At 43.8% G+C, this 26,990-nt stretch overlaps 1 protein-coding gene across 1 annotated transcript; it reads left to right on the top strand.

Annotated features, from left to right (window-relative positions):
• Positions 1-38: 38 nt before the first annotated feature.
• LOC142840637 (uncharacterized) lies at positions 39-26,277 on the top strand. Its single transcript, XM_075957168.1, has 6 exons — positions 39-146; positions 23,002-23,161; positions 23,826-23,930; positions 24,848-25,195; positions 25,558-25,651; positions 26,035-26,277. Exons 2-6 carry the CDS (start codon positions 23,035-23,037, stop codon positions 26,132-26,134), a joined length of 774 nt encoding a protein of 257 aa, XP_075813283.1. The 5' UTR covers positions 39-146; positions 23,002-23,034; the 3' UTR covers positions 26,135-26,277.
• Positions 26,278-26,990: the final 713 nt, after the last annotated feature.

Below are 26,990 nucleotides of genomic sequence, written 5' to 3'. Positions count from 1 at the left end.
AATTGTTTTGGTCATGGTGTTTGGTCACAGCAACTGAAGAATGACTAAGACTGCCTGCGTGTACATCTGTTGACCGTGTGTGTGCCTGGTGCTTATGGAGGCCGAAAGAGGCCATTGGGTCCCCTGGAACTGAAATTCCATGTGCCGTGAGTCACCACCTGGGTGTTGACAATCAAGATCAGGTCTTCTGGATGGGCAACCAGCAACTGCTGAGCCAGCTCTCTCGCTTGTGTCTCTAAACATTAAGGGGAAGCAGATACATGTATTGTAACGCGAGGGCCCGCTTGTTGGGGTTTCTAGGAGCCCTGAACATACCAACTGTCTTAGTCGGAGCTTCTATGGCTGCAATAAAACACGGTTGCCAAAGCAACTTGGGGAGGAAAGGGTTTATTCCAACTTAGAGTTCCACATCACAGTCCATTATCAAAGGAGTTCAGAATAGGAACGCAAACGGGCAGAAACCTGGAGGCAGAAGCTGTGAAGGGGTGTTGTTTACTGGCTTGCTCTTCATGCTCAGCCTGATTTCTTAAAACCCTCGGAACCACTAGCCCAGGAAGCAACCCCGAATTAAGAAAATGCAATATAGTCCTGCCCACAGGGCAGTACGGTGGGATCATTGTTATGTGATAAGATTTTTCCTGGGGAGACACTACACACGCCCACTCACCCCAGAGAGGGAGCCGATGACAGACCATCGTTAAGGTATCACCAAAGACCAACTCGCTAATTGAATGAGTTTTAATGACGTTACAGGAATATGGATGAGAGGTGACTTACAGGAGCAGAAATGACTCAAAGACAGCTGCTTCACCAAAGCCCACCCCAGCATGGGTGACAGCTCCCAGAGCTGGGAACCTGGAGCACACTGCACAGCCTGCAGGCATCTCAACAGGCTGCAGAGTGTCCTTTCCAGGTGACTCAGTTGTTTTAAACTAGTCTTCCAGGCAGCTCGGCTGGTTTCTGCTTCCGGGCAGCTGGTCTGCTCTCAGAGTCTTCTTTGCAGCTCGGCTTCTCTCAGAGGGACTCACAGCAGCTTGCCTTGTTTCCTCTTGCATCGGAGGGGCCTAGTCAATCAGGTCAGTTTGGGGGTCTTCCTGGAGTTATTTTGAGTTGTTTACCTGCTGTTATTGAGGTTCCTGCTAGAATGTTTCACTATCAGAAGAAACTGCTACATGACAGTAATTTTCTTAGTTGAGGTTCCCCTTCCCAAAGCACCCCAGCTTGCGTCAACTTAGTATGGACACTCGCGTGGCCGGCACATTTTTGCCCACCATCTTGCTCAAGTTGCCTGTTTTTTATATAATCTGATAGAAGAGGGATCATGTGGGATTGGACCAAAAAGGTTCAAGAGGCTTTTGAGTCAGATAAGATTCTGGTGGCACAGGCTGAATAATAGTTATACGTTCCTGGGTCCCAGGGCCCATTTGTTTGCAGTCCAGCTGGGGGTGATGGCAGAAACAAGTTCTTCTTATAGGGTTTGGGTTCCATTATTGCTTTGCTTTGTTTTGCTTTTTCGGGGGGCTTCCATTCTTGGAAAGGGGGTGGGAGCTGCATAGGTAGCACAGAAGCAGAAATTGCTTGTTATATATATATATATAACCTGGCAGCGGGTGGGCTTCATCACTGAACCTGCTCCAGTAGCAAAATAACAAACACCATAAAGAGATGTGTTGAACATCTTCCGGGTGGGGGCGGGGCTGGAGAGATGGCTCAGAGGTTAAGAGCACAGGCTGCTCTTCCAGAGGTCCTGAGTTCAATATGTTTTATTTTCACGTGGTGGCTCACAACCATCTGTAATGAGATCTGGTGCCCTCTTCTGGCCTGCAGGCAGTACACTGTATACAGAATAACTAAATGGCGAAGGAGGAAGTCTTCCGGCCAAGTCCCTTCTGGGAATGGCAACTTTTCAGACTCTGTGGAAGTGACACTCACTTACAGCAGTGTGGAGTCTTATCTGCTGATCCTGACAGATACCAAACATGCCAAGGTGGCACTGGTGTCCTTCCAAGCTACTGGACCACTTGCAGTGACTAAACCACATAGCCCTGGCAGAGAAGGCACTAGAACAGATCCCAGGCATCTTTGAAAATGTTTGGCACATCAATGGCACTGGTGAGCTGGGTACAAAAGAGGAACAGGCAATGGTAGAGATACAAATTCATATAGACTGTCTGGGTAAAGAAAGGAAAGGACCCGTTAATGGGATCACTGTGTGAGCCTTGAGGGTGGGGCTGGAGAGAGAGAGAGTTCTGAGGTTAAGAGCACTGGCTGTTCTTCCCAAGGACTTGAGTTAAATTCCCTGAACGCATGTGATGGCTCACGACCATATGTAACTCCACTTCCAGTGGATCCAACAACGTTTTCTGGCCTTTGCAGGCAACAGATGTACACATGGTACACAGACATACATGAAGGCAAAACACCCATACACACAGAAAAAAAATACTGTCTTCTAGGACAAGCTCCAAAGCTACAGAGAAACTCTGTCTCAAAAAAAAATACTGTGGTGGAATTGAAACCTAAGTGGGGGGGGGGGGGATTGGTAAAAACAGTGCCGACTCACAAGGAATGGCCACGAGCTTTTCCACAGACAGTTGCTCTGGCTTTGGGAGTGTGACTTTGTGGCTGGCACAGGAGCAAAGGACACTTGCAACTGCTTGCCGGGCCAACAGATACAAAAGCGTGGGAAGTACAGAATAATCCAGACCCTAACAATCTTCCTACGGCTTTCATGAGACACAAAGTCAGGTCCTCCTGCTGTCAGCAAAAGCTGATGCCTTCACAAACGTGGGAGCTGTTTGCTCATTGAACTATGAAGAAGTTATCCACTGAGTTCCTGGGAAATCAGGGTACAAATGGAGGAGGGCACAGACAACACAGATTGGAAAACAGCAACATTTACAAGCATGGCCCTGAAGTGCACCGATATGTTCCGTGTAGTGCGTCACGCCTGAGTCGTTACATTAGCCTAACAGTATACATAGAAGTCAATGTGCCTCGTTAAGTGATTGGTGGGTGAATCGCACAGGGCTCAGGCATATGTAAGAGGAAAACAGACGCGCCTTTATTTGTGTGTATTGTCACAGGATTTCTGTAATTGTTCTTGTATAAACAGGCCTCACCCAGCTCAGTGTTATAAGTAGGTGTCTATAGGAGATTAACTATAATAAGGACAGACCCATCTCATAAATACTGCTGTACAAACCTGGAAAATCAATGAAAATATTATATATATACATATATATAAAATATATATACATATATATCAATTTTGGATACCCAAATATGGTGATATTCTTTGACAGGGACAGACAGGGGCTCTTTACTATTCTATATTAGATGATACATTTGGACTCCATATTATAGAAAGAAATCTGAACAGCCATTTGATTAACAGTTTGGTATGCCCTAACTGCTTATTTGTGCTGACCTAACCCCACCCCCAGTTCAGCTGCCCTGGAGGAGAGAGGACAAAGCGGGTACCAGCAGATACTAACTAGATTCACTGTTCCGATAAGCACCTGAGCCAGGCACCCAGAGTTAGAGGGGAGAGTGCAGGGGCTGATAAGGAGACAGGCGCAGCGCAGATGCCTCACGTCTCCAAGATGGGGCTGATTAGCTGACCAGAGGCAAAAATCTGGACTCTGGAGCAATTGTTTTTCCATCCTTTCTTCCTCTAAAATCTACGGACTGGAGATGAGAATCTTTAAAAGATAGTCATTCCCAGGCCAGCAAGATGGCTCAAAATGAGTAATGGCTCTGGCAGCTGAGTCAGGTGACTTGATTTCCGGCTCTTAGAACCCACATGGTAGAAGCTGAGCCATGGTTCAGGCGCGCCATTTTCTGATACCCGTTTGCTCACCACGGCGAACAAATTCTCCCATATATCATACACGCCACACTCCTACACACACACACACACACACACACACACACACACGCACACATACACACACACACAATGCAAAAATAAAATAAAACCTCTGTCTTCCTAGCTGTCCAGCTCTCAGAATAAAATGCAGAGGTTAAATTTCTGCTTGTTTGTTAGCATTTGCAGTAAGAGCCCCCCAAATTCTGGTGCTCCAATGATATCTTCACTTGCCTTATAATTCCACAGAGGTTATTTTGATGATTTTATAAAAGGATTGTTAAAATAATAGCAAAAGAATTTAAATAAAAGGCCCCCTATGCAGGTAAAAAAGATGCTTTCCAAACCAAACTCATAAGGTTATTGAAGAAAATGCCAGTTCATGGGCCAGGGAAGCAGTCAAGATATCTCCCACACTATGAAGACAACTGTTTCTTCAGCCAGCTGTGGTGACCAAACTTGGCAGGAAGTTGCTAGTGTCAAAGACAGAACATGCTCTGGATATAGGCCATGTGGGGAAAAAGCTTGGGGCCTGAGTTCAATCCCCAGTACAGATACAAAGCAAAACCCAGCAAAAACATGCATACCAAAGTATAGGGCAAAGTCATCTCTAAGAGGGCTCAGTATGGATAGCTATATACATACAGTTCTTTTTGTCTTGAAAAACCTTAAATGGCTGAAGGACTTAATAATAGCATAGACATTTAGAAGTCTATGATGCTTCTGCATGTTGACTGGGCTTTCTGTTCGGCAACCTAGGCCATGACTCTTGATTGGTATTTGTGATGCCCTGGGAGTAAGCATTCATTGTTGTAGTTTGTGCTGTTGCTGGGTTTCAGTGTCCCAGGGTTTAGCTTTAACACACAAAACAAAAGGAATCGATCACAAATCCCTCTCCAATGATCAAAAGAAAAGTGGGCTAAACAAAAGTAAGAGCCAAAAACCCCACAAAACTGGGGTGGGGAGGAGTGTAGTGCAGGGAGTCTAGTTCTCCAAATTCTAGCCAAAGGAACAGCATTCTGCAGAGGTTACCATGTAGTTGTTTTATGCATCAAGGCTAAGGCCCACATTGCAACAAAACAAAGTCTTCCCACGGGCTGACAGAGCTCGCAGTGACCCTCAACATTTCTGATAAGGACAAGGATGGAGTTCATTCTTATCAAGGTCCAGCTTACACTTGTCCTGTTCCGGACACCACGCAAACTCCCTAAAACAGGACTTAGGGTACGTGATAGGGAAGTGGGTAGGGACAGTGAGTAAATCGCCCAACATTGTAAATAATCTCTAACGAACTCATGGATCTTTCAGACTGGACTTCTAAGGTTGGGCGCGGGGGGCATTCCAGTTCAAAGTCCGACAATTCTTCTCTATCTCCCTGGGAAAATCACAAACGTGTGGTAAAATTCTCAGGCTGAGCAGAGACCCTCTTTTGACAAGAATGTAAATGCCCTCCTGAAGTAGTTTGATATTTTCCTAAACTGAGTGCAAACCCCAGGTTGGTTGCTCTAAGATGGCCTCTTGAACATCTGAAAGAGCAGCTTTCTTTGCCTCCAGAGACTTCATCTACAAAGGCCCTTTGTTCTCCAGGTCTATAGGGCCAACTCTGGGGTCACTGCACCCAAACTGGAAAGTTACTTTTGCCTTCTGTCCCTAGTTGTCTTTCCCCTAATCTTTCAATGGCCTATCCTTTTGACCTAGAATTCTAAACTCTGAAGTGCCTTTAACACCCCCCTCCTCTCCTAGGCTCATAGGATTAAACTTGTAAAAAAGTAATGGGCTTGTATGTAAAGAAAATGCAGGTGCTGGCCCCGGGAGGTCAGCAGTTCTCAATGGACTTTTGAAAATGACTAGAAAGAAACTGTGCCGTGGAGACAAAGACCCCTCCAAGCTCGTGGGTTTCATGCCAATTGGCTCATTTTAACCTACTGCATTTCATGGAAGTCCTTTGCATCCTTCAATTCCCTTGTTGCAAGGTGGTAATTTGAGAAGGAAACTTCCCTCAGGGCCGGCCTGGAAGGGACAGCTTTCACAGCACTCCTTTCTGTCTCTGGGCTTGAGCAGGGACCAGCAGGAGCTTTTAGAGTTCAGGAACTGGGGGGTGCCACCAGGGCTCAGAGATGTCCAGCATGACTGTGGCACATTTTTAACTTGGTTGTCATGCCTTGGGCAGCTGCCTTGCCACTTAGGCGTCTCCGTCCCTTGTTCATGTCCTGACCTTCAGATGTCCTTCCTGGAGTGTCACAGGGACACAGTCTTAGCACCTCTTTTGCACTTCAGGTCTCTGCCACAGGTAGAGACCTGCCAAGTTCCAACAACACCCACAGCTTCCATGAGCTCTGGTGTCAAATCTGAGACAGACTCTTGTGGGTGGTGAAATCTCACCCTTGGTTGTTCCTGTCACTCAAATGGATTCTTTACAAGCAAATTTCTCCGTCTAAGAAGAGAAAAGGATATTCCAGAGGACAAAAAGATTTTTCCACTGCGTTACTCTTCTGCCAAAGTAGGGGCCCTGGGAAAAAATAGGAATGCCAGAAAAACTTAGGAGTTCAGAATTTAGGAGTCCTGGCCTACACCAGAAAGAAAGACTTTCAACACATAAATAGGCACCTGCCTTCATAGCCACTGAGGAAATAAAAATCAAAAGCACAATGAGATAGCCTTTCCCATCACTGGGGTCAACAAGTATTGCAGATGGTCTGAACAAATCAGAGTCCTCAGACATGGCTTGTAGGAATTTGAAGTAGTGCATCAGTATTAGGAAAGAGTGGTGTTTGAGGAAGAATAGACCTAAAGTTGCCAAATGGCCCAACAGCTCGACTTTTAAATATATATCCAAGAGAAAGGGGACAATATAGCCACATAAAGACTTGCATATAAACACATTGACAGGGTCACGGAGCAGCCAGATAGCCCTTGTCACCAAGCCTGATTAGCTGAGTTTGACCTCAGGACCCACGGGGTGGAAGGAGAGACTCAACTCTCAAAAGTTATCCTCTAACCTTCACATGTGTGTTGTGACATGTCCCTAAAAAATAAGTAAATATAAAAATAAGATGGAATAAAATCAAAAAACTTTTTTGGTTTCAACTTTCATACTCCAGTGTGTGTGTGTGTGTTTGGAGAGATGGCTTAGCAATTAAAATCACTTGTTGCTCTTCCAGAGGTCCCCAGCTCAGTTCCCAGCTTTCACATCAGGTGGGCTAAAGGAAAACATTTAATCAGGTGACTTACAGTATCAGACGGTAGACAGAAGTTGCTGTTCTGCCCAGTCCCACAGCCATTCAGTCCCGAAGAAACACACAGAAGATTATATTAGTTATCAATTGTTTGCTCTATTAACTCAGGCTTATTATTAACTAACTCTTTTTTATTTATTTATGCAGTATCCTGTCTGTAGGCCAGAAGAGAGCACCAGATCTCGTTATAGGTGGTTATGAGCCACCACGTGGTTCCTGGGAATTGAACTCAGGACCTCTGGAAGAGCAGTCAGTGCTCTTAACCACTGAGCCATCTCTCCAGCCCCTTAACTAACTCTTACAACTTAAATTAACCCACAATTCTTGCCTATGTTTAGCCACATGGCTTGGTACCTTTTGTCAGTGGGGCATTCTTATCTTGTTTGCTCTGCATCTAGCTGGTGACAGCAGATTGGGCCTTTCTTCTTCCCAGAATTTTCCTAGTCTGGTCAACTGGACTGGCTACTGGCCAATCAGTGTTTCATTAAACCAATATAAGTGACAAATCTTTATAGGCTATAAGAGCAGTTTCACACAGCACAGAGGTTTAGTCCTTTATCATCATGGCAGGACGTGGTAGCATGCAGGCAGACATGGTGCTGGAGAAGAAGCTGAGAGTGAAGGATAAGGAGCTTTATCTTGATCCTGCAGGCAACAGGAAGTGAACTGAGACACGGGGCAGTATCTTGAGCATAGGAGACCTCAAAGCTGACCTCCACAGTGACACACTTCCTCCAGGTCATTGGGCTTGCAAGACATGTGCCTTTACCCCCATGAGTCATCTTTAAGAGCCATTCTCACATGTTTCTCCCAGGTATATGTGTATGTGCATAAATTATATATACATATTTTAGATGTGAAAAACACAGTTTGAGGGATGATTACCATACTTTTTAATTCAAATCTTGCCTATGAGAAACTGAGTCTAGATACAGGTTAAAAAGTAATGGTTCATGATGGTAATAGCTCTAGCAAAGGATCAGTGGCATCCTGTAAGATAACTATCTAAGGCCTTTGTAGGCTATTCAGGCAAAGGAGAAAGGAGTTCCTCAGGTAAGTGTGGAAGGGTTGATACTTTTACTGACAAAGACATCTTGCAGTATTTAGGAGTGTGCAGTGAACTGAATGGGCCCCTCTCAAGTTTATTTGTTGAAATCTTACCCCCCATTGTGATACAATTAGGAATTAGGACCATTAGGAAATGATTAGGTCATGATTTTGAGGCCTTCATGAATCATTTAAGTACCCTTGTAAAAGGAACCTCAGAGAGCTCTGTCATCCACATTCTGTCGCATGAGGATAGCACAGGGAGCCAGTACTCTGAAACCTGGAGAGAGGGCCCCCAGCAAAACCTCATCATGTTGGCATCCTGATTTTGGATTTCCAGCCTCCAACACTGGGAAAATCCTAACTCACTCAGTCTATTTTAAATTTTGCTTTATTTTGGCAATCTTTTCTAACACAGGGGTCATTGTGTTCAGGTTCCCTGAATGCAACTGTAGATTCCTATTTTAATTTTCAGTATCCCATTTCTTCCAGTAACATGATATTAAGAATCTCCATAAGCCTGTAAATTTAATTTGCATTTTATTCAGTCACTCCAGGATTAGACTCTGTGTATATTGTTATTGTTGGTTTGTTGTTGTTTTTCATGGAGGATAGAGGACCTTAGGGTTGGAGATGCTGCTATTCAGTCTGATGAATTAAATACAATGGATTTAACTGGACCCCAAAGTAGCAGGAGCCAGGAGACAGTGCTAAAGAGCTAAATTCTAGTTACATATTAGGCAGCAGTGCCCATGTGGCTGACCCACAATGGGCAGCACAGGCAAACTGAATTTTATGGTGGCGTCACAAGTATACACTTTTGGTACTAGAAAATCAATCATGGTATTTCCAGGCATGAAATAGATAAGAAGTCTGCGGAATTTTTGCTCATCTCTATAAGCAGAAAAACTCTCAAACAAATGAAAGAAAAGCTCCACTGGACCATTGCAAAAGGGCATCTCAGCCTAGGAACAAACTTCCAGACTTGAGCCAGTTTGCAGACCCAGAACCCTTCGAATAAAGGGATGACCATGTTTCCCCAAGGAAGAACTTTGATAAAAACAAAATACCCAGGAGTTTTGCTGTTGATCTTTCTCCAGTACTTCTCCAGCAGAACTTACAGCCTTTTACAAGGGTAACTTGCACACTGGGGCACTGGGGGGGGGGCAGTGATACGGAGAACAATATAAATTATAACAGCCTAGCTCAAGAAGATTTAGAGAGGAAAAATGATAAAAAGTATCCTAGAGATCATTCTTTTTTTTAAAGTTTCCAAATGTTTTATTCATGGAATTAACAGATATATATTTATATATGTTTAGTGTAGAATTAAGAAGACAAGTTTCATAACGATTTTTCATCTACAACTTTGAAGAATTATTCAGCTTTCTGTTACTATGTCAATGTCTATAATCTTTTTCCTTTTTATTGATTTTATTGAGCTCTACATTTTTCTTTGCTCCTCTCCCTTCCTTTCACCTCCCCTTCTACCCTCTCCCATGGTCCCCATGATCCCAATTTACTCATGAGATCTTGTCTTTTTCTACTTCCCATGTAGATTAGATTCATATATGTCTCTCTTAGAGTCCTCATTGTTGTCTAGGTTTTCTGGGATTGATTTGTGGGCTGGCTTTCTTTGCTTTATGTTTAAAAACCACTTATGAGTGAGTACATATGATAATTGTCTTTCTGGGTCTGAGTTACCTCATTCAAAATGATGTTTTCTAGCTCCATCCATTTTCCTGCAAAATTCAAGATGTCATTATTTTTCTCTACCGTGTAATACTCCATTGTGTAAATGTACCACATTTTCCTTATCCATTCTTCAATGAGAGGCATTTAGGTTGTTCCCAGGGTCTGGCTATGACAAACAAAGCTGTTATGAACATAGTTGAGCACTTGTCCTTGTGGTACAATTGAGCATCCTTTGAATATATTCACAAAAGTGGTATTACTTGAGGAAGGTTGTTTCCTAATTTTCAGAGAAATCGCCACACTGATATCCAAAGGAGCTGTACCAGCTTGCATTCCCACCAGCAATGCAGGAGTGTTCCCTTTTCCCCACAACCTCTCCAGCATAAGTTGTCATCAGTGTTTTTGATCTTGGCCATTCTTACAGATGTAAGATGGAATCTCACAGTTGTTTTGATTTGCATTTCTCTGATGACTAAGGATGTTGAGCATTTCCTTAAGTGTCTTTCAGCCATTTTAGATTCCTCTGTTGAGTATTCTCTGTTTAGGTCTGTACTCCATTTTTACTGGATTATTTGTTCTTTTGACTACCAATTTCTTGAGCTCTTTGTATATTTTGTAGATCAGACCTCTGTCTGATGTGGGGTTGGTAAAGATCTTTTCCCATTCTGTAGGCTGTCGTTTTGTCTTGTTGACCATGTCCTTTGCTTTACAGAAGCTTTTCAGTTTCAGGAAGTCCCATTTATTAATTGTTTCTCTTGGTGTCTGTGCTACTGGGGTTATATTTAGGAAGTAGTCTCCTGTGCCAATGTGTTCAAGTGTACTTTCCACTTTCCTAGAGATCATTCTTGTGATATTTTGGCAAAGAATGTGGTTGCTCTTGGCCCTTGTTCCAAAAATCTGCCTGAGACCAAATTGAGGGGTTTTGGATGAATGGCAATGGCAGAAGAGATTCCAAGAATATTGGCTGTGTCACATGGGGGTCATCAGTGGTCACTCTTATGCATCTCTATAATGGAAAGGAGTAAGGTGCACAAACAAAATACAAAACATACAGCTTGAGGAAAAAGGAGCACCAGGAGAGATAGAAAGAAACAGACACACAGATAGGACCTAGCATGGGCTTTTCAAACCTCCAAGACAATCCCCAATGGCATACTTCCCTCAACAAGGCTACACCCACTCTAACATGGCCCCACCTCCTAATCCTTCCCAAACAGTTCCACTCCCTGGTGACCAAGCATTAAAATATATGACCCTATGGGGACCATTCTTATTTAAACCACCACAGAGGACAACTTGGGGTCACCAGTTCTCTTTCCACCACGTCAGGACTTAACTCATGTTCTCAGGCTTGACAACAAGTACCCTTCCTCACTGAGCCATCTTGCCTGCCATGATAATTTTTTTCTGCATCCATTCTTATGGATCTTTTAGTAACAATTTCCTATTTCCTTTGTACTCATCAAGGTGACTGTCCAGTGCTTTTTTTCCTGGTGGGCTGACCCAAACTTTCCTTTTCAGTCATTAAAAATCTCAAAAGAATATCTGGAACTAGCATTCTGGACATAGATGGTGTTCTATGGGAAGTCCATCACCACAGCCAGCAATTCCAGTGCAGTAGAGACCCCTCTGGTGTGTGTGCTCATCAAACCTGGGTGGGAGCAGAACTTCTCGGTACCCTAGAGGATGGCATCCTTCCTTTATTCTTTGCTTTTACATGCATGGGGGTTCTTTGGAGTCAGCTAGTCCAAGTCTCCTCTGCTGTTTTTGAAGATGGAGAGCATGCTTTCAAACTTAAGTATCTACGTCAAAGTTGGGTTCTTTCTTGATTAATCCTTCCCAGACCCAGATGACCATGAATCCTTAGGGACGTTCCTCAGCTACCCAGAGGCAATTGTGCGAAGCATCTCCTTGGGGAGAGCTGAAAAGAGGGGGCAGAATGTAGGACATTTGAGTGCTTTTCTGACCTCTGCTTATGGGTCTGGGTCACATGTCTGGTGGAGAGGGGAGGATGATGGTGGGAGGGGAATAGAGAGATCAGATGGATACAGGACCTGAGTTCGAATCTCCAGGACACATATAAAAAGCTGACACAGTTGCAGGTGCCTGTAGCCCCAAAATTACAAGGCTTGGGAGCAGGAGGAAGGAGGGAGATGTGAGAATATAAGGGGAAGGAGGTTCGAAGGAAGGAGTGCGACAGAAGGGGATGGGGCAAGGCAAAAGTGAGGAGAGAAAGAGAAAAGGAGGTGGAGGATGGGGGAAGGAATAGTAAAGGACATCTCGAGCCCTCCCTGTACCCCACATTAGTATGGAGATGTATGTGTGTAATATTATAATCCAAACTGGGGAGGGAGGTTGAGGCAGGAGGATTGCAAGTTCAAGGCCCACCTAGGCTATATAGCAAATTCGTGCCAGCCTAGTGAGACCTGTCACAGAAGAACAACAAATGTAGGCAGTACCAGAAGGCCTGAACTTTCCCATGTCTACAGCTGGGCCTGACTTCCGGTTTCTTAAAAGGACAATGAGGGAGGCAGCCCATACTAGGCCTGAGCCAGTCTCCACAGTACACAAGGCAGTGACCAAAAAAGACAGTTCCTGTAATCTCCCTAAAACATACCCTGCGTTGTTCAAATATGTCCCCCGAATGGTAAAACTATAATGACAGTCAATTAAAACTGTACTAATGTAGCTACAGCCTGCTTAACCAATCATGTTTGTGATGACCTGTCTGTTCCTAGAATCCCTCTAACTGAGCTTAAAAGGGGCCTGTGTGCTCCTTTCGGGGTTGCCATTTTGTACAGGTGGTGGCCCTGCTTGCTGGAATAAAGACTCTTTGTCTTTGCATAGTATTGGCGTCTGGGGCCTTCCTTCAGTGATTCTTGGACCCAAGATGGAAGAAGAGGACTGGGTCTAGAAAGTTGTTCTCTGGCCTCCACAAGCATCCCGTGGCCCACGAGCACCTAGAGTGTCTCTCTGACTCTGTCTCGGTCTCTCTCCCACAACACAAAGAACAATATACGTGTTATTTTACATCTCCCACGAAGCAGGAGTCAAGGGCAAATTTTTCCTCCTCTCTGTGAAATAGATAACCCCGGTACCACAAAAAGATTAGCTTTCCATGCTGGCTTCCAGACTCTCTGTTCTGTCTCAGTGCTGTTTGTTCATGCTCCAGTGTTTTCTCACTTTGCTTTGGACACGGCACCCGCTATCCCACAGTGTGTCTTCTGATTTACTTGAGGACTGTTTAGATGGTGCAGACTTCATATCCGTACTCATTTTATTATCAGGTCTCCATTTTTCAAAACAAATGAACATAGGATTTTGAACGAGATTGTCACCTTTCTGGAAGGAAATTCCGCTAAGAAAGTGTTTTCTGCTTTGTTGTTTGTTTTTAAGATGGGATTTCACAGTGTATGCCACACCAGCACAGCCTGGATGCTGAGACTGGCGGGGGTGGGGTGAGGGGTGGGGGGTAAGGTGGTGAGGGGGTGGGGGATGCCAGGATTGAGACACGGAGGCTTCTTTTCAGGTGGAAGAACAGCAACCTTTATTTTTTCCCAGCTAAAGCTTTTTATACTGGGAAGCTTCTGTGGAGACCCACCGGCCAGAAAGAACACAAATATCCTTGTCAATTATAGAGCACAAGGAAGTTCCGCTGACGGTCAGGGGGAGTGAGGGCAGCTGGATCACAACAGGTGTAACCTTGGTAGCCTGGAACTCATTTGTAGACACAGTAAGCCTTGAATTCTCAGAGACCCACCTGCCTCTGAGATATGCATGACCATACCTATCTATGTGATGAGTTGTAATAATAAGACATTTACTGCAGTCTCTAAATTCTCTAAATGTGGTTTATACTTTCTATGGACTGTATTAGAGCATCTGTCATTATACTTTTAAGTATTAAAGGCTTAGGGCACACTTCATTGCTACTTTGAATTTTATTTACTAATTATTTGTGCTTACTATACAGGTGGCTTGTCATGCTTGTCCCTCAGTTCAGAAACTTGGTTACTGTCACTTAAGAATGGCAATGGTTTTTTTTAATTTGTTATATTTCATATTTTTGTGCCTGTCCACATATGTCAGAAGAAGGAACCAGATGTCCTGGAGCTGGAGTTATAAGCGATTGTGAGTGACCAAACGTGGGTCCTCTACATGAGAGGCAAGCCTTCTTAACCACTGGTCCATCCACTCTAGCCCTGGTTTTGTATAAGTTTATCTTATTTTAAAATTTTTATTATTTTTAATTATGTATGTGGTGGGTATGTGTGTGTAAGTGCAGTTTCCCACAAAGGCCAGAAGATCCCCTGGCGCTGGAGTTACAGGTGGTTGTCAACACCTAACGTAGGTGATGGGGATTGAACTTTGGTCCTCTGGAAGAGAAGTATATACTCTTCACTGCTGAGCCATCTCTTCAGCCCCTGGTTTTATATCACTTTTGAAAAATTGATTTTTTTTTAGGGTTTATTTCTTCTATGTGCATTGGTGACTTTTTGTCACCTGCAAGCATGTCCGTCTGTGAGAGGGTGTCAGATCCCCCAGAACTGGAGTTATAGACAGCTGTAAGCTACCATGTGGCTGCTGGGAATCGAACCCATGTCCTCTGTAAGACTTAACTTAAAATCTTAACTGCTGATCCCTCTCTCCAGCCCTGGGTTTATATAACTTCACATGTTCTCTCTATCTAGAAATGTCACTTGTTCCTTTCAGCCTTTGTGTTGGCACATTTCCCTGGCCTGCCACAGTACCAAGAGCCCTAACACTTTGTTGGGTGCTGTGATCTAGCTGCCCTCACTCCCCATGACCATCAGCGGAACTTCCTTGTGGTAACTGACAAGGATGTTTGTGTTCTTTCTGGCCCAGAAGCAGTAGAGGTATAAAAGGCTTTAGCTTGGGGCAAAATAAAGAGGTTGCTGTTCTTCCACCTGAAAAGAAGGCTTCGTTTCTCAATCCCGGCACACACACCCCCACCACCACTTTTGGTATCCAAGCTGCGCTGGCCATGCAGTTGGGTACTCATTCATTCGTCCTTGATTTGTTTAAAGATTTTAGGCAGAAAATGCTTATTATTTTTGAGTGAATTTTGACATTGTCACAGAGTAGGGGTTTTTGTTTGTTTCATAGACACATTGTATTTTTTATTTATATCGTAGGTTGTGTTTTTTTCAGGCAGGGAGAGGTTTGAGATCATTTCTCTATCCAGTTCTGGTTGTCCTGGAGTCCACTGTAAAATTCAGGCTGGTCTCAAACTCATAGAGATCCTCTTATGTCTGCCTCCCAAGCATGGGGATTAAAGGCAGACACCACCATACTCTGCCTACATTTTATTATTTATTAATTGTTACGTTGACCTGCATCATAATAATGGGTGTCATTTAGATCTCATCTTCATGTGCTCATGGTCACCTGACAATCCCCCTCCCTCTCCCTTTCCCCCTCTGCTTCTGCACTGAGCCTGCTGCTGCTTCCTGTTGTGTATATATAGTTCCAAATCTAGATTGTCATATGGGAGAAATCACAGGCTATTTTGTCTTCTGTCGAAACACTTCAATAGCTTACCACAATTATTTTGTATTCTCAGTTGCTGATCCTTTCAAATAACAAAGAGAATTTGAACTTAAAATGACCAGCTAGTTCCCTGACCTTTCCCTGTGCTTAATGTTGACTGAGGTTCAAGCAGTCTTGCCTTTCTTCATTGAACTGTACCGTGACATGCTGTAGGGCTTGGTTGTTTTTCTTGATAATCTTTATTTAAGGTATTTGTCTCAGGGCCAGCAAGATGGTTCAAGGAGTAAAGGCTCCTTCCACCAAGCCTTTGGTACCTGTGTGGTGGAAGCCACAAGCTGGCCTCTGACCTCCATCCTTGCACCATGGCACGTGTGCGTGCCCATACACAAACACAAAGACACACCCTTTAAAACAGATCTTTGTTTCTGTTCTCAGAAGAGCCTTCCTCGTAGTTGTCCTCTCTTCTAACGTACATCTTGTAGGTTGGAATCACCTTCTGTTGACTTCACAAAATGAGCTAGAAACTTGTCTGCTTTGTTCTGTTTTATGAAATTATTTGTGTAACACATTTTTTTTCCACCCAACTGTTTAGAAGACTCTGTACCAGAAGCCTGTGGATACAAAGGTTTCAATTTTTGTTCTGATGAGTCTTTCCAGATACAAAACATTCAGATTCTCTGTTCATGGGAATTTCTTGCATTCTATTTTATCTCCGTTTTAAACCTAAGTGAAGTTTTTCATAAGCTTTTGCTCCTCCCACTTCAGCACTTTTGTTCCCATGGTATATATTCGTTCACTTCATTTTGCTTTGCTTTGCTTTGGAGTCCGGGTGTCACTCCATAGCCTCGACCGACCTCAGTCTTAGAGCAATACTCCTTTGGGCTCCGATTCCTGAGTTCCACGCATCATCCGTGACACCAGCTTGGGTCCCATCTCTTCTATCTGGTAATTGTTCTTTGCTGCTCGTCAGCTGGATGCAGCACCATCTGCCATTTCTTCTTTTTTGTCCCTGGCCTTAGTGAGATCATTTTTGAAAGGTCGTTGCCTTTGTACATGTCTTGAGGGTTCTTCCTGTTTGCCTGTGGCAGTCACAGTGTTTCAGGCCAGAGTTTAATCCATTCTGAGTTTCTGTCTTTCTGTCTAGTTTGAGTCTTGTACGTGTCAAGCAGCACTTGATGAGGAAGCTTCCATTTCTCCATTTATGTATCTCGGAACCTTTGTTGAGAAATAGTTGTTTATTTGTCTTATTTCTTGGGTTCTCTGTTGTGTTTCATTGTGTCTCTCTTCCCCTCCTCTCTTCTCCCTTTTTCTGTCTGTCTCTGGTTTCTTTCTCCTCTCCTATCTTGCCTCCTCTCTCTCTCTCTCTCTCTCTCTCTCTCTCTCTCTCTCTCTCTCTCTCTCTCTCCGCCATCTTGATGTCAATACAGCCTGTAGTATAATTTCAATTTAGGGACTGTGATGCCTCCAGCATTGTGCTTGTTTCATCAGGATTGATATTATTATTTGTTGGTGATTTTTGTGCTTCCATCTATATTTTTTATAGTATTTTTTAATTTTGTGAATGATGTCACTGAAATTTTGGTGGGGATGGCATTGAACCTATACATCATTTTAGGTAACATGGCAACTTTACAAACACACCCACAGGCTTGAGAAGTTTTGGCATCTTCTAGCCTTTCCTTAAATTTATTTTTCAGTCTTTTACAGCTTTCATGGTAGAGCTCTGTTATTTATTTGCTAAGGTTTATTTCCAGGTGTATATGGAGGCCACTGAAGCAGAATTGTTCCCTTGACTTCAATTTCACTCTGTTATCGGTGTGTAGCAGAGCTACTGATTCTGAATTTGGATTTCGTGCATTGCTACTTCCTTAAAGTCACACTGTATGTGTGAAGTTAGAGGACAGCTTGTGGGAGTTGGTTCTATTCTTTCGCCACAACGACCTTGTATTAGTTGAGTCCTGCTGCAGTCCCAGAAAGAACCCAGCGTGAGCATGGCTTATAGTCATTTTAATGTGTCGTCAGGTTAGGCTTACAGATGTTGAGTTTGGTTCCTCTGTTGTTTTCTTACTCTGTGTTGCTATCCAGGTGACACTGGATCTCAGAACACGTTGGCATAGGTGCTTTCCTTTCTAATTTATGGAGCAATTTAAGGAGAACTGACGTTAGTTCTCCCAAGATCTGGGAGAATTCAACCATAGGTGCAGTGAGTCTTGGCTTTTCTTTGCTGAGAGACTTTTTGTTATCACTTTACTCTCGTTGCTTGCTATTTATCTGTTTAGGTTGTTTAAAGTGCCCATTGTGTGTCCACAAATTTATCCATTCTTTGTAGATTTTCTAATTTATTGGTATATAAATTAGATCCATTGACTGAATTCTACTGTGAGACACAATCTGTCCTGAAAAGCGAAATGCACATCTTTTTAAGCATTTGTTTGTGAGTGTGTGTACACATGCACGTGTACATATGCAAGGGAGCAAGTATGAAGGCCAGAGGAAACTGCAGGTTCTGCCAGGAGACTGAAATGAGGTCATCAGACTTGGGAGCAAGCATCTTTACCCCTTGGCCATCTTGCTGGCCCTGAGACAAACATCTTATGGGGTTTGGGTTTTGTTATTTTGTTGTTGTTGTTGTTTGTCTTGGTTTGCTTTTTTTTTTTGACACAAGTTTCTCTGTGTAGCCCTGGCTGTCCTGGAACTCGCTTTGTAGACCAGGCTGAACTTGAAATCATGGAGATTCCCCTGCTTCTGCCTCCTGAATCCTGGGATTAAAGGTTTCTGCCACCACCAGCCTGCTGACAAACATCTTAAATAAGCGATTAGCAAGCAAAATTCAAGCGTGGGTGGAAATCACACAGCATGTCACAGTACAGTTCTGTGCACAGAGACAAGGCTGCTTTAACCTCAGTCAACTCCAAGCACAGGAAAGGGTTAGGGAAGTAGCTGCCCATTTAAAAGATGCCTTAAACCGGGCAGTGGTGACACACGCCTTTAATCCCAGCACTCGGGAGGCAGAGGCAGGCGGATCTCTGTGAGTTCAAGGCCAGCCTGGTCTACGAGAGCTAGTTCCAGGACAGGCTCCAAAGCCACAGAGAAACCCTGTCTCGAAATTCAAAAAAAAAAAAATGCCTTAAACTTCAAATCCTGTTCATGACTTGAAAGCAACTAAGAATACAGAACAACTTCTGTAACCCATTGAAGTCTTTCGACAGAAGACAAAATAGCCTGCTTTCTCTCATATGACAGTCTAGACTTAGCAGTTTGTGTACACAATATGGGATCCGTGGTTGAATTCTATCAGATCAGCCACTGAACTAGCATCAGTGTTCCTTGAACTGTCGCATAAACTCCTCATTTCTTTTTTTTTTTTTTTTTTTTTTTTTTTAGATTTTTCGAGACAGGGTTTCTCCATAGCTTTTAGTTTCTGTCCTGGAACTAGCTCTTGTAGACCAGGCTGGCCTCGAACTCACAGAGATCCGCCTGTCTCTGCCTCCCGAGTGCTGGGATTAAAGGCGTGCGCCACCACCGCCCGGCTCACTCTCATTTCTAGCCATGGCCTATTTATTTATTTATTTATTTGGTTTTTCGAGACAGGGTTTCTCTGTGGCTTTGGAGCCTGTCCTGGAACTAGCTCTTGTAGACCAGGTTGGTCTCGAACTCACAGAGATCCACCTGCCTCTGCCTCCCGAGTGCTGGGATTAAAGGCGTGCGCCACCACCGCCCGGCAAGCCATGGCCTTTTTAAATCATCTGGTTTATTCATTTAGATCTCTTGCATTGGGTTATCTTGGCTCATGGTTTGTCCATCTTATCTTTTTATAAAACTGTTTATTTCACTCATCTTTGCATTTTTTAGTCATTAATCTCTGCTTTGTTGTGATTTCTGTCCTTCTGTTTTCATGTTTGGCTCTTTTATAATTTGTCTAAGACTGAGGACCATCATTAGCTTTATTGAAATCTCTCTGGGTTTCATTTTGTGGGGACTCAGACCTGTATGCTTTTCTCTTTAGAACTGCCTTCACTGCATCCTGAACATTGTGTTTTCATCATCACTGAACCGTAGGGATTAAAAAAAAATCCACTTGCTGCTTTCTTTGCTGATCTGATAAATCATCAGAAATCTAGTGTCTGATCCCTGTTGGCTTGTGTAATTTCAATACTTCCTTTGTCTGTGCTTTCCTGAGTTTATACCATTATCATCTAATAAGATGCAAGTTTTTAGATCTAGTAAGACTTAGTTTATGACATAAAATGTCATCCATTTTGCAGATGCTTCCCCAGGCTGAGGAGGAAAGTGTGTACTCGTAGCTCTTGGCTATTTGGTAGAGTCTGGTGAATGAAGCAGCTTTCCCCTGATGTGTGGCGATTTCCTTGCCTGAATGATCTATCAGTGGATGAGAATGTAGTGTTGAAATCATTTCTTCTTCTTGTATCCAGATCTCCCTGATCCTTCCTGTCCAGGACCTCTTGATCTAAGAAATCGATTGCACCCATGTAGGAATAGCTTTTACGGAAAACACCTCTTGTCTCAAGAAACGGAACTTTTTCCAGATCTTGGAAGCAAGTTAATACTACATCTTGAGATTATTTAAAACTACATATGTAACCTGCTGTTCTAGGGGGAATCAGGCTGCTTAACTTGATTTTAAGAAAGCAGTGTAACCAATATTACTAAGCCCTGGATTTCTTATGCAATCAGCTTTTACTACCTAAGCTAAATATATTTTAATAAATAATATTAAAGTATGTATGTGTCCATGCCGCCGACCGAGGATAATGTATGTGTGTGTGTTGTGGGAATCATGTGCTGAAAGCAGCTCACTGGTTAAAAGCAAGCTTACATGACAAATGTCCCATAAACGTGGGAAGCAGCATAAGGATCCGGCTGATAACATCTCTCTGCAGTGTTGACTGCTATTATGGGTCAGCTAGTATCAGTAAAGTAACTTCTTCCCTTGCAAAACTCGGTTAAAGATTACTGTAGAAAAGAATTCCTCATTCCTTCCCCATACCGTGTTTTCTGTGCTATTCAGTAAGGACAGAGCAAAGCTCTTTGTTAGGGACAGTCAAACTCCATACATACGGCAGACAAACAGCAGACAGGCTCCACATCAGAAGCTGCAGACAGATAAAAGACACGGGGAGAGAAGTGGGGAACTCCAATCTGGGCTCACTATTGGTCTAAGCTACTCCGAGAAGTCTCTTGTTAATAGCCCAATGCAGTACTGACAAACGTACTTTACAGTTGTCACATTTTTTGACGGATTGTTCTTTTTTTTTTTTTCTTTTTCGAGACAGGGTTTCTCTCTGTGGCTTTGGAGCCTGTCCTGGAACTAGATCTTGTAGACCAGGCTAGTCTCGAACTCACAGAGATCCGCCTGCCCCTACCTCCCAAGCGCTGGGATTAAAGGCGTGCGCCACCGCCCGGCTGGATTGTTCTTTTTATTAAGGGGCAGTGGCCGTCCTCATTTCTCCTTACAGTTTTCGTCTTGAAGTCAGCTTTTTCAGCTGAGAGTATAGCCACTCTTGTTTGTACATAGATTCTGTTTGCCTGGGAATACTATATTCCTTCCATACTTTGACTTCTCGTCTTTTAATCTTTGACGACAGTGAGGTGAGTTTCTTGGAGACAGGACACAGTTGAATCTTGGTTTGTTTGTTTTTAAACATTTCTCAATTCTACATATTTTTTGGTGTTTGCACATTTTCATGCGGGTGTATTCACTTATGCATGCCTGTGCTTGTAAAGGCCAGGGAATGATGCCTTCCACCCTAGTTTTAAAAGATAGAGTCTCTCAGTGGACGTGGACCTCACTGGTCAGGCTAGCCCAACCGGCAGCAAGCCCCAGGGACTGTCCTGTTTCTGCCATTCTGACTTCCGGTGCTGGCTTACAGATAAGTGCCTTTGTGTCTGACGGTTCCTAAGGTGAGCCTGCAGGTTGAGCAGGCAGGCGCCTTACAGTCAAGTCCACTCCCCACCCCTCAGGCTGCGTATTTTCTACGTAGTTAACGATTATATTTAGAGCGCTCACTGCAAGGTAAGTGCCGCTTTCTTCCTTGTTCACTTTAAAGCTTCGTGGGCTCGCTAAGGTAAAAATGTTTGCCTCTTTTCAAATTGCTGTTTGTCTTTCTACCCTTGTAGTGAATTTTTTTTCTTCCCCACGCTCTCACGCTACTGTGGATCTTCGTCTTCTGTGTGTAATATTCTTCCTTTAGTGTCTTTTTTCAGGATGGCCGAGTGGCGGTGGATTGTTTTAGTTCAAGCTGCTCCTGGAAGGACTTCATTTCTCTTCAATTTCAAAGGAGAAATCTATCTACTGAACATAGTAACCTGAGTTGGAAACTACTGACTTTCAGAGTTTAAGATGTATCAGCCTGTGGTAATAGTCCGTTTGAGATCGAGCAAAGAAAGTCTCCCTTATCCCCGCGGCTTTGCCTTTCGACCTAACTCGGCACTTTTGTCCTGAGACTTCCAGTATTTATTCTTTGTTCTGCTCCCTCCGCATTAGAGCCATTAGATGACACGGAGAGGCGCTTCTCTGGTCATGTTGAGTTGCAATTCCTCCTTTAGGTTCGGGGAATTTTCTGCTGGATTTCCATGACTTTATGCGGTTAGACTCTAACTTGGTTCCTTCTTTTAAGCCGAAATTTTAGAAATTTGGTCTCTTCAACATGTCCCAGTGTTCCTGCAAGTTGCGGTCATGATTGCTGTGGGTTTTTCCCCCTGTAGTTTGTTTTCTGCTATGTGAAAGTAATAATTCCTCAGTCTTGTCTAATTCCTGAACATTTTTTTTGCTTAGTCTACAACAGTGATTCTCAACCTTCCTAACTCTGTGACCCTTTAATACAGTTCCTCATGTGTGGTGACCCCCAACAATAAAATTATCTTCACTGCTACTTCATAACTGTTAATTTGCTACTGATAAGGATCATAATGCAAATATCTGTGTTTTCCAGTAGTCTTAGGAGACTCCTGTGGAAGAGTGGTTCCGGGTCGCGATCCACATCTTGAGAAACACTGTTCTAGATGCTTCCTCTTAAATGTTTTGTGTGATGCATTTTTTTTCAGTGTTTCTGCCGGATTCGGTCTCCCCAGGATCTCTATTTTAATTGCCGTTTTTTTCCTTCCCCATCTACTTCACGAATCTACTTCTTTCTTCAGCTTCTTATTTGCTTTTTTAAGCTTATTAATAATTTCTAAAACTGTTGTCATTTCCAACATTTTGGTATTTTCAGATTTGGCCATTTGCTTTTTTACAATTCTCGGATTTCTTTGTTTTCCTGACTCTTATTATTGTGGAATTACCTGGAGAAAACTTCTTAGCCCACCTTATCCCAGAAGCTTTTTCATGTCCTATGTTTTTAATGTTGTGGTGGCTACAATTTGTTATATATAATATTCATATATTATATAAATATAATGAAATGTTTATATAATGTATATATTATATACTCCTTCCTTTTCTTTCTTTCTTTCTTTCTTTTTTTGGAAAGGTCTCTCTATGTAGCCCCAGCTGTCCTGGAACTCACAATGTAGATCAGGCTGTCCTGGAACTCAGGAAGATCCTGCTGCTTCTGCTGAGCTCTGGGATTAAAGGCATGTGCTGCCACACTCGGGAAATATTATATCTTCACTACTGTTTTCTAGGGCAAGGAGCCTGACAAAAAGGAGCATCACACAATGCTTAAACAGAAACTTAGCCCTATTGGAGAAGGAGAAGCCATGGGTCCATCACCAAAGAAAAGGAACACTGCGGACATGGCGACAAATCAAGCTCTTGAAGCTTCCGCCAATGTGAAGGAAGAAGGTAAATATATCCAAGTTGGATGGGCAGATGTGAGCATATTTCCAACTCGAAGGAAACATGTGGAATGATGAACGTGATGGGAGTTGCCGCAGAGAGAGCAACAGGTCCAAACAGCTCCTTGCACCCAGCGTAGGACAAGGTCTCAGAGGGGACAGATGCCCTTCCCACCTGGCTGGGCTTCTTCCTCACCTGCCTTCTCCTTTTCTCCACATTACAATGCCAGGGGTATCAACACTACAAAAACTGTTGTGGGCATCAATAGTCCGCAATGACACTGGCATTCATTCTCAGCAGCTTCTGGTAGAAGCAGCCACCCCTTTATTACTGATAACTTTCTGGGATTTCTTATTTTATTTTATGTGTGGGGGTGTTTTGCCTGCATGTGTATCTATGCTCAACTTGTGTACCTGTTATCCAAAAAAGCTAGAAGAGGGCATGGGATCCTCTGAGACTGGAGTTGCAAATGGTGGGGAGTGATCACGTGAGCACTGGGACTCAAATCTGGGTCCTCTGGAAGGATAGCCTTCTCCTCGGCCCCAACTTCCTAAAGCGTCTTGTTCTCCATAATCCGTTTCTTACTGGTGAAGCCTTATCGCTGGCTTTTTTCCCTTTATTTTCTTTTCTTGATTGATCATGTGATATTTCCTAACTCGGGCCGTGTAAGTCTTCATTCTAGCTCACACTGTCACAGAGCAGACAGGTATTTTCTGCTCGGTCTCCATCCCATCTCTACCACTTCCTGACAATGGCTCTCAACCCTGCAGCCAAGGTAAGGATGTCAGTAGGTAAATATAGTAGGCCACATTCATGCTGAGACAAAAAAAAATCTGTGTTCCCAAGCATGCAAGATACAACCTGACTCCTGTCCCTCGCCCACCAGGCTCTGCATCCCCCAATCCCACCATCTTACAGTTATCTGGACCCCAGTAGTCACCCTCAGAATCTGTGTCTATTTCTTACTATGCAATGCCTACATCCCCTTTCCCGGCTCACATTACACACCTTTCTCCACATCTCCACGGGCTACCTCTGTCTCCTCTGTTCTGCTCAGAGGACCCCTCCCATGGGGAGCACCAACCTGGTGGTCCCGTGAGCACTCTCGGCTGCTTTCTCTCACATCTCCGTCAGCTTCTCCAACATGAGAACAGCCGAGTGTGTCGCTCCTTTCGGTGTCTCCATGACACTGAGAATTCCACAGGAGCAGGGGACGCGCTTGTTTTCCACGTTCGCTGATGACCCCAGAAGGTGCTGGACATATCAGAACATGAGTAAACAGAAGTGACAGAGGGAGAAAAAGAAGAATTCACCTTGACACGAAAGGGAAAAGTCACCTTCAGATGTGGATTTTTAGTGAAGGTGTACACCTAACATTTTGACATCTATGACCTCTTTAGCTTTTCAACTTGTAAAGTATATCAATGTGACATTAAGCCTGGAGTACCAGGGATCTACGTTGTTTCTTCCCTGTCCTGCCCAGCTAGTTTGTACGTATGTTCTTGGAGCTACAGGGTATGAGGTGGTGTTCATCTATGCTGTATCCTGGGGTCAGTTTGTCATGGCGGAGATTTTTCTCTGGTGTACTCACCTCCTCTGAACTAATTTTAGACACCGAGGAGCACAGAGATGCCTATGTGCAGCCACTGAGGTCACTTAGGTCACAGCTTGTTTCACCACTTTGCTTTCCAGGAGCTCCTGTCAACCAGGATGCCCAGGAGGGGGTGATGGAGGGTGATTCCAAGTCCCCTGAAGTCTACCCGCAGGAGCGTGATGAAGCGCAGTTTAAGCCTGCGGCAGTAAATGCCACTCTCCCCGCTCTGGAAGATTCTCTGCCTGATGAGATTCTTAATGACGAAGATGGTGATGACGACGCAGGTGCAGGGGCAAGTGCCAGCCATGACACCGAAAGCACCGAAGATGACACAGAAATAACGTCTGTGGAAATTTCCCACTTCATTGTGAACCCGGTGGATCCAGAAGTCATTAATTATGGAATAAAACATGCCCTGATGTCAGAAATCCGTCGCTATGGACGCCGTAAGTACTCAAAGAATGGCTAGTAACAGAGACAAGATACACATCTCCACTTGTATGATTAGAATAACCCGAAACTGCCCCATGAGAGAGAGCCTTGGCCACAACCGAGGTGTTCTACATAATTGAGTACAGTCACTCTTTACTTCGACTAATATAGCTCAGTAGATCCATCTTGAATTTGCAATGTTGCTTGGTTAGTGCTCGTAACAACTGCATCCGTATCTGTGCACAGGCATTTAGAACACACACACGCCATTGAACATCTGTGACCATGAAGCTTATTACTGAGGTACACACAGATCCACTAACACCCATTGTCTTCATTTCTGTGAAATACTGAAGTCTTCTTGTATTCTCTCCAGAATATGGAAGGATTTTCAAGCTGCTGGATGAAGTGCGGGGACCCCTGGATATCCGCCTGCATTTCGTTAGGTTCGCCATCAAGGAAGCAGCAAGGTGGGTGCCCAGAGGGACCACACATCTTCAAGCTGTTGGCTCACTGCAGTGGTTGGCTGAGGGGTGGAGAACAGCGCCTACTGGGAGTTGCTCAGTCCCTGCCCCCCACTTTATAGTTCAGGCTCATGACATAGATATGTAGGTTGATGTCACTGGTATTCGGCACATCCTTCCAGGCCTACTCAACCTTCCTTTGTCACAGTTGTCTTGATCTGGGCACTGATCCTCAGTAGACACCTTTCCTATTGGCTAGAGGACACGGTACCCGGGATGTACTGACTATGCCCACAGATGGTGAGCCCCTGCTTTGGATCACACAGCACTTCCTGCTGCGCAGGTTCTTTGGGTAGCTCTTTTTATTTGTTATGTTTGTTTATTTTCAGGTTTAAAAGATACCACCTAATATATTATCTCGAGAAGTTACTGGAAAAAATGATGTCAGACAGCACCATCAGGAACGTCGATCTAAACTCAAGCACCTGATGCTGTTTGATCAACAATATGCAGCAAATAGTTTAGCCCTGAATATAGTAGGGGAATGCTGAAGCTGCCTTGCATCTGTTATCTAAGAGAATTAAAGAAAGCTTTTTTAAACTACTCTTAATAAAAGATGAGCTTTCTGTCTATGCATTTGTTGAAAGTGTAACTTCTTGCTGGTTTGCGGCTTTTTTCTCTCCCCTCTGCTGGTTGGTGTTATTGTCTCATCAGGTAAATATCATGGCAAGTCTGCATTCTCAGGCAGGTCACCAGTGTCACCTCTGATATTTAGAACTCTCTTCTTTGCCAAGTATTGCTTTGGGGCTTTTTAATTTATTTTTTTTGATTGTTTTGTTGTTGTTGTTTGGTTTTCTTTTCTTTTCTTTTCTTTTTGGATTTTTTGAGACAGGGTTTCACCATAGCTTTTGGAGCCTGTCCTGGAACTAGCTGTTGTAGACCAGGCTGGCCTCGAACTCACAGAGATCCGCCTGTCTCTGCTCCTGAGTGCTGGGATTAAAGGCGTGCGCCACCACCGGCCGGCTGTTGTTTGGTTTTCTGAGACAGGGTCTCACTGTATAACTCTGGCTGTCCTGAAACTTGCTATGTAGAACTCACAGAGCTCCACCTGCCTCTGTCTCCTGAGTACTGGGTTTAAAAGTAAGGCCTGGGTCTGAAAAAGCATGGGATAAATCCGGACTAGCTGAACATAGCGGACAATGAGGACTACTGAGAACTCAAGAACAATCGCAGTGGGTTTTTGATCCTACTGCACGTACTGGCTTTGGGGGAGCCTAGGCAGTTTGGATGCTCACCTTAGGAGACCTGAATAGAGGTGGGCGGTCCTTGGGCTTCCCACAGGTCA

Source organism: Microtus pennsylvanicus, chromosome X, assembly GCF_037038515.1.
Source record: "Microtus pennsylvanicus isolate mMicPen1 chromosome X, mMicPen1.hap1, whole genome shotgun sequence".
NCBI classification, from domain to species: domain Eukaryota; kingdom Metazoa; phylum Chordata; class Mammalia; order Rodentia; family Cricetidae; genus Microtus; species Microtus pennsylvanicus.
Note: the sequence above shows the minus strand (reverse complement) of the source record. Positions and strands in the feature narration are given on the sequence as shown.